We start from the raw sequence: 8834 nt of genomic DNA, 5'->3' as shown, positions 1-8834 counted from the left end.
ATATTATTTCTTCATGACATTGTCGATTCTGAACACATCAATGTCAAGTATTCATTGACGCATCTTTTTTAGCATCTTTATCACGATGATAATCCATTCTAAAAACTGGGCACACCTCTAGAGGTTTCAGTTGATGGATTTTCAGGTACCATGACTCAGTGACTATTTTGGCATCCAGGAGAAGAGGACATAAACTCAGGGTAGGGTTGGGGGAGCAGAAACTCAGACCCAGTGTCAGAAGAAATCAAAGCTTAACAAAACAAATTGTGACTAAAATTCATGCGTTTTCTAAAACAAGGCAATAATTTTGAAGTCCAAGTGCCTTTCATGGTTCCTGCCAGACAACGAACAAAATACAAAGGCCAGTCATCATTTTCAGTTTTAAATTTAGCAGAGGGTGGCGTAACATAAGGACTTCCTTTGTCCCCAATGACCTTAGTACTTCTTATTACACAGATTTTCAGTATCTTTATTAAATGAATTACTAAATAATATTAAATACTGTTGGAAGAGTTTAGAAGATGTCACAGTAGATAGATGGTCAGAGAAGACAGCATAAAGAAACTGAAATGACCTGAATTTAAAAGAACGAGTCAGACAAGAAGTAGGCTATTCCAGCCAGGGTATGTATTTGCAATTAATAATAAAGAATTATGGACCCAACCGTTTCACATAAGTTACTAAGCTACTCACTTTAACTGACTGGAACTACACAGGGGCAAAGGGAGCTAAGACAAAATAATAACCAAAAAGGACACAGGCAAAGGGATTTTTCAAACCACCACAAGATCTTAGTGCTGCTCAAGGCTTGTGGTACTTGCGTCCTCACAGGTGTTTCTACGATCACCAGGTAAGGTAAGAGACACACAGAGGGTCCTGAGTCTGCCGTTAGAATGGTCCTTTAATTTTAAGAAGCAGAGCAGTGCCCAGAAATAGGAGAACTAGATGGCACTACCACGGCTGCTACTGGAAGTGTGTATCGTTATTACATTTTTTGAAAACAACATAATCACAGGCTATCAAAATATATGTTATAACCTGTGATTCACTCATATCCCTTCTATGAATGTTTTGAGGTAAGTCAAAAACTAATGCTAGAAAGAAAAAAGCCATCTAAAGCTGTCCATACAAGTATTATTTATAATAACAAGATATTGGAAATAACTTGTAACTTTGATAGCATAAAAGTGAAAGTAACTTATACACTGAATAATTGAGGATTTAAAACGTGAATTAGGGTACCTTTGTAATATGTAATAACGCGAGGCCATTTAAAATGATGGAACTTTTAATCAACGTAACAACAGTGGCAACCTTTGTAAGATTTATTTCTATGCTTCAAGGTGTTGAGCTTTCTTTTCCTTTAGAGTGTGAAGGGATAGAGGACGATCCGTCAGAAGAAAGTAAGTCTGGGAGGGGGCGGCTTCCTGCAGCTGGGACAAGCACCCGGGGCGCGGCAGGCCCTGCACTGCCCTTGGCCTGGGCTTGCCCTGTCCTTGTTCACTGCGCAAACTCCTACTCACCCTTCAACGTCTAACTTACATGTCACCCCTGTGACATGATCTCCAGTTCTGCCTTCTGAGTGCAACCCATTGTTTATTTTTTTCAGATACAGATCGTAAATGTGTGTTTTCGTACATGTGCTCCAAAAATCTAGATTTTTTTATAGTACAAGATAACATGATATTTGTTTCTGCCTATGACTGAGTACATTAAAATGTCTATTTTATGAAAGGTTTTGGATACATATGTGCTGAGTGAATCGATGCATGAAAATAAATTCAACAGGTTAAGTGATTTTTCAAGAAGCTTCTAGGTTATGAATCTTTCCCCAAATCTGCATGTAAGATTCTGGTTATAATAAATATTTACTCAACAATAGATATTGAGATCCATCATTTAAAAGGTCAATTAGCTTAATTTTCTATAATACATATATTGCAGGATTACATCTACTATATTTATTTATCGACATGTTGCTATGCTAAGGGACGTGTTGGAATTCTGTATATCCCTTAGAGAAATTGGCTCTGAATAGGAGGCTAATTTAGTTTCCTACGCTTTGAGTCACATAAGAAAAAATTATTAGTTCTTCATTTTACAAGGCCTTCTCTGCATAAATAATTTTTAAACTCACTGATAAGACTTTTTAGTCATAACTCAGGATATCGATTCAATATTTTTGTAGATTAATGCCATAATGTTTCTGATTTAGAAAGCAGGAGTACGACTTTTTATAATTCTGGGTGCCCTGCATTATTCATAACAAGTACGAATGTCATTTTCTAATTAATGTTAAGAAAAAAAAAAAACACCTAAAGTTAATCTTGTCGATGTTGTTTCGTTTTGGAAATGCAAACTAAGTCAAGTGACTTCCTTTCCCTAGAAGAGCTGCCACTGTTGTGACATTGTGTTTCATTTTGTAACCCATCTGCTACGCAGGCCAGATATGCATTTTCTGGATGCAATCTGTTGGTTTCCAATGGTTTACTACATGGTGGGCTCTATTGACAAGTAGGTGACAAAGTCTTTGGCACACTAACTAGTGTGATGTCTTGTGGTTTGTCCTGTGCTGTGCCCCGTGTTGCATGCTGAGTGTCATTTGCCATGGTAGCATTGCAAAGATGATGTATTTTGCATGTAGAGCATATGTTCTCGTGTTCTACATCTTGTATTCAAACTTTCTGAGTAGTAATCTGTTGTTGAATTCGAGCGAATTCTGCTGCATGCCGGTTCTGTAAATTCTGTCCAGTTTCTAAAGCTGTTTCGGTTTTCTGTCATCTACGGCAATACCATTATTCCTGTTGGCATCACGGGAGAGAACACGAAAGGGTTCGGCACGGTGATGCGTTCGTTGATGCCATTATAACTTCTGGAAACCTTCCAAATAATTCAGAAACGCTCATGTGAAGTCGGAGTTATAAATTGGAGCATTTCCTTAAAAGATCGTTTTATTCTAGTAACATCTATCAGAGTCTATAATTTCTAAACTTTTGTTCATTAAAAGGTCAAATATGTGCAACGCATTAGTATTAAAATACAAATACGTTGACAGTATTCAATTAAAATTCATTAGAACAGTATATTTAAAAGAAAGAATAAATTCCTAGGATTAGAGATGAAACAGATTTGGGTCATGGAGGTTCATGATACTACTGTCCTTTTTTGTTTCTGCTCGAAATTCTCCCTAAAAACAAACAAACGAAAAACTCTTCAAATGAATTAGAGCACACAAACACTTCCTTATTCTCATACATTCACATTCTAGTTCTTGAAAAGGGTAGAAAGGGAGGCATTGCCAATTAGATTATCTGTAACTTTTTTTTTTCATTTACTGTTTTCTTAGGCGGCCCTCTAGTGGCCAAACTGTGTAAAGCAACCAGGCTGAAGATGCCTTGTAGGCAGAAGAGTGAGCGGGGAGAAAGTGTGATAGACAGGAGTTATAAGAATAAAGTAGCAGCCTAATGGAAAAAAAAAAAGGAAAAAAGAATGCAATGCGATATTAAATGAATATAAAATAATTTAAAGTTAAAACACAAAGAACGGAAATGTTTTTAGATGGTTCGTAAATGCCCTTCCAAATTTTTTTTATTTTCTATTGATTTTAACTCATTTAATAATAATTACTAAAATCAACTGCCATGATTATGTGTACACTACAACAGCCAGCATTTTGAGTATGGAATTAACTGATACATTTAGGTCTAGGGATTAGCAATTTAGCACAAGTGCTCTCACAGTGGAATTTTTGTCAAGTTTCAACTTCATTGATTTGTTGCGGATGAAATATTCATCTTTCCCATCATAATTTCTATCTCTTTATCTTTCTTCCAGTCAGGCTTACCTTCTACCACCTTATCTTTCCCTCCTCCTATCTAGATATTTACAATAGAGATATCATTTTTCATGGGGCAAAAAAGATTTTAAGAACTGTAATATGAGAAAGTTAATTAAAATTATAATAAGGTGGATTGAAAGCATATGACTTAGGCATCAATTCTATGGTCCATTAGGGCCCATATCACTTTCACTTTCCACCTAGTTCTTTCCTTCTTCAAAGTGTATTTTAATAGTTTGAGAACAATTATGATGAATTTCCTAGGTAAAAGGAACACCCAAGTAAAGTATTCCCAGGGATTCAAACTTAGTCAGCAGGTTGATTGGATGCCACGGTCCTGACTCCTCTCACCATAGGAAATTTATTTGGAATAACATTCTGTTTTCACAGTTCTAGCCCTAAACTCTATCACAGAACATTGATCCTGATTCATGTGAAATAGTTTTTCTGGACTATTCCTGGGGATCTCGGACTCGAAGCTTTGGTAATACTCTCTCGCCTCTTAAAGAACTCCCGCCTCCTGCCTTTCCATGTGACATTGGCTGATCCCACCATCATCATACACCAGGGGAAGATCTCAGGGAGCTGACTCTCCAGTTTAAGGATCCAAAAGGAACTACTATTCTTTACGTTCCTATTTTAAATCAGACGTGGAAATCGATTAGGCTGATTCTTCTTATCTGTCATCAGTCAACTCTAAAACATTCTCACACTCATTCGAATTTAGTCTCATGCAATTCAGTCCCATTTTTCTAGTTCATATGAAGCAGAGGCAGTGAGATAATAGCTTCCTTATTTCAGCTTCAACGGTAACATTTTCTTTTAATTCAATGCTAGGTAATGTGTTTATCGGTGACAGGGGAATGTGCATCCTAGTTCAGTTCAATTATTTCATACAACCAAAGAAATCAGGTTATTCAATCACTTGCTCAAAAACTGTAGGCTGGAGAAACGGTAGGCTGGAATACCACCGATATTTAGATATTTTACATGCTCTTGGCTGTGTAGAACCCATCTATAACATGTAGCTTTACACAAATAATACAAATGTAAAAATAAACATTTTGCAGTTTTATGTTTCTATTAGGCATGACCACCTAAATTAATATAAGTATTTATATCTATTCTTACCAAAAGCACCTTAGAGATTAAAAAAAAAAATCGTAAGCATGTCTTTGAAATACTGTGCTGTTAAAAACAAGGTTCTAACACATTCTATTTCTATTTGATGGCAAAATGGGTGTTTTATTTATATAATTAATATTAGTTAAGATTCTTAACGCATATGCTTCGAAAACAGCTGCAGGATAATGAAACATAAAGAGTCCAAAAATACAAATTATTTTGTATCAGTAGAGATTATGTGATCGTCTCCATTCACGCCTACTAGTGCACTTCATCAAAGCCACCTGGAAGGGCAGCCTTTACAAGCATGGGGGGTGGGGGAGCATAAAAAGTACAGGATCGTAAAAGATCGCGAGGAAGCAAGCTTTAGCACCAGCCCTAGCACTGCGATTTACTGAAGGTCCCTTTTTCTCTGTCAATTTCTATCAAAGCCTAGATGACTTGCTCAGGTGTGGGGTGACTTTTGCTGCCAACATGGTGGTGGTGGACAAGGAGAGCACCATGAGCGCCGAGGAAGACTACATGGCCGACGCCAAGACGATCGTGAACGTGCAGACCCTGTTCAGGTAAGAGTCTGGTAGCCCAGCCCTGTCACCGACTTCCGGCTGAACACCCGTGAGACAGCTGACTCTGACTCTGTGTGTAAGGAATGAGCACAAGACACTTAGCACTCGGACTACCTTCATTCGTTTGATCATAAAATAAATGCTTCTTTCGCCCCTAATGGTTGACTGGCACTGAGTGAAGTTAAATTTTTAACAGCAGGTCCGTTATTCTTCTTCAAATAAATACAATAATCATCCATTTTCCTGCATGATTTAACAATAATAAATTTGAAGAAGTATTGTGCGGTGAGGGACTGGGTGTTACGCCTAGCCATGGCCAACGGCGTGCATTTACATACTGGGTACCCAGGAAGGAAAAGTCGCAAGGCGACAAGCAGGTCATTTACCCATGTTCGGAGCCAACTCGCCGCCTTAGCCTATTTTCCTGTCTTTCCTGAATTAAACTCACCCAGCTAGGAATTCCCGCTATGGGCACGTTTGGGGAAATCCTGATAAAAGCGCATGCTGGAAGCAAAGTCAGAATCGCCTGTAAGTCAAGGTATCCGTGTCACCTGGGGTGATTCTTCCTGAAATCATTTTAGAACGTAAATATGCGAAGTATCATCGTTTCAGTTTTATGACTTTTGTGGAAGTTTAAAGGAAATATCCGACCTTCCAAATTATGAAAGTAAATAAAACAACACGAACTCTGTCATCGCCACCTCCACTCACCCCACCCTCAAGGCCTCAGATTGAGCAAAGCACATATTGAGGGCAAGTATTTATTTTATTCATTTATTTTTTTAGAGGAGGCAACCCTTGGTTGGCCTCACAGATTGCAAGGACCTCGTCGCTTACAATCCCTTATTTTTTTATTTTCTACACCTACAGCACCTGGTCTTTCTAGGGGGTCTCCCATCCAAGTACTAACCAGGCCCGACCCTGCTTAGCTTCCGAGAACGGATGAGATCGGACGCGTTCAGGGTGGCGTGGCTGTGGACCAATTATTTGTTTATAGTTTGAGTTCAGAATGCAGAAAACAGAGCCTAGACGGGAGTCCCGCGGTTTATTATATAATCTTTGGCAAATGACTTTCCTTCTCTAAATCTCAATGCCTTAATCACAGGTTGTTAGAGATTTAAAAATATACGTGTCTGGTACTTTTCGACTACTCAATAAATGTTAGCTGCTATTGTTGTTAGCGGTGAAATGACCTCATCCAGGGGGCAGAGAGGGAAAGCCACAGAGCCTGGAACCACATGGCACAGACTTCGCCTAGCACGGCCTCTGTCCCGAGTCCCGGCAGATGCCTAGGAGCTCTGTGACCTTGAGTGGTGTCTTAACCTTGTCAAAATGACTTGCCTCCTCTATAAAACGCCTATGGAAAATCATGAACCCTTTTGCAGTGTTCACATAAAGACAGGAAACCAGGAATATAAAGACTGTCATAGCACATGGACAACTAGACCCTCGGGTTATGGGGCCCCGGCAGTTCATTTAGGACAGAGCTGACGTGTTATTGAGTTATAGTGAACAGTACAAATAGTACGTTTAAAGGTAGCACAGCACAGGTTTAAACCATGGTGGACAGAAGCAATTCTTTTTTCTCTAGAGAGTGAGAAAGGAAATTACAGGGTAGAAAATTAATTCAGAAAGATGAGATTTATGGTCAATAAAGTAAAATTATACTTTTTTAAAAAAAACTTATCCTTGACAAAAGCTAATTATAATTTAGACAGGAGAGGATATCCTGGGTGTTTTCGATGAAACATGCCGTTTTAATTTTCGACTTCCTGTGAGTTTATTTCTATTATGGTGATGTTTCTATTTATTCGACTTTTATTATATATTGTATGAATGAATTATTTGGATTCCAAGATCATAATACAGCCCCATCTTACAGAGAGGCGCAGAGGAGGCGATCGCGTGTTAAAAGAATGAACCATGAACAGATGACTCAGTCTGGGTCCCCGAACTGTTAAGATTACCAGCCTTCAGCAGAATATCTTAGAAATTATGCATTTTTTACCTGCATATGCACATCTGCACTAAATAGTTGCAAACAGATATTTCAAAAGAACTATTAGATATCCAAACTGTAAAGTGATCACTTCTGTCTTCTCCTGTCCTATGCCCAGAAACGCACGACAGTCTCCCTTTCGAGTCCTTGAGAGTTGGTTCCAGGGCCCCCAGAGACCAAAACCCGTGGATGCCCAGGTCCCTTATAAAAATGGCCTAGTATTTGCATATAGCCTACCACATCCTCCCGTGTGCTTTAAATCACCTCTAGATTACATATAATAATACGGCGTAAAAATGCTGGGTAAGTAGTTATTTTACTGTATTGTTTAGGGAGTAAGGACAAGAGAAGAAAAGACTGTGTATGTTCAGCATAAACTTCGACTTTGTATTTGTGTGGTAGTGTCGACGCTACTTGTCTAAAACAGGTGTTTCGTGTATCTAAGTGTGTCTATGGGCCTATATATTAACGTACACCCTTGATATTCAGAAATATTCTCAGATACATGACAGACTGACATTTATAGTGTGTTTATTAGCCTGAGCTCAGGTATGGTTTTGGCCTCTGCTGGGAATTTTAAGGGGCCATCACTGAGCTTAGAGACGCGGTGTGTGGAGAACAAAGCTGGTCACCAGCTGAAGTGGCCGCCGCCCAAGACCTCAAAGTACGTGAACTAGGGAGCCACCCACAGTGCACAGAGGCCAGCTAGGGACCGGATCGATGATGGTAGCGATAAAAAGGCACTTGCTATGGTATTACCCGGCCCCACTTTCTGGGCTGGGGGTGAGAAGTGTGTGAGAGTGTGTGTGTGTGTGTGTGTGTGTGTGTGTGTGGATGTGTGTGTGTGTGTGGTTTGAGACTTGAAAGGTCAGAAAAATGATTTCTATGGAGATAGAAAAGCAGGTGTTTGGTAAATAAGTGTTTGCTGGGCCATCTTTAACAATGGGACACAGAGAAGATTTTGATCAAATGGGCCTTACTAGGTCTCTCCCTGTCTATCACACTTAGTTCATATTAAACTATAGTTACTTATGACAATAGCTTCCTTCCTGAAGCAGGTCCTCCATCTAAATTCTTTTAGGCAGTTAGAGGGGAAGGTTTTTCCTGAGTCTTTTGTTTCTTAAAAATAACCAGCTTAAAGTAATCTATCTCAAAAGGCATATTTCGGGGTGGAAAATTCTGCTTCCCCTCGGAGGATTATAATTTTTCCCTAGTGAGAGTAGATAACAGACAGTATCATGGATTTTTACCTGACAGCTTTTGACAAAAAAAAAAAAAAAAAACGAATTTTTAAATGTATTTCATT

General features: G+C 38.9%; 1 protein-coding gene and 1 pseudogene across 1 annotated transcript in view; one reads left to right on the top strand and one right to left on the bottom strand.

The window, feature by feature from the left end:
• Positions 1-8834, top strand: part of LOC102888097 (potassium channel subfamily T member 2-like) — a 145909-nt gene that overhangs the window by 103787 nt on the left and 33288 nt on the right. Inside the window, 3 exon segments of the mRNA XM_025049843.1 lie at positions 5395-5529; positions 5945-6004; positions 6142-6154. Of these exon segments, the coding sequence (XP_024905611.1) occupies positions 5395-5529; positions 5945-6004; positions 6142-6154 (208 nt within the window).
• Positions 6391-6509, bottom strand: LOC112483285 (annotated as a pseudogene).

This window comes from Pteropus alecto, unplaced genomic scaffold, assembly GCF_000325575.1.
Source record: "Pteropus alecto unplaced genomic scaffold, ASM32557v1 scaffold65, whole genome shotgun sequence".
NCBI classification, from domain to species: domain Eukaryota; kingdom Metazoa; phylum Chordata; class Mammalia; order Chiroptera; family Pteropodidae; genus Pteropus; species Pteropus alecto.
This window is presented reverse-complemented; position numbering and strand designations above follow the sequence as displayed.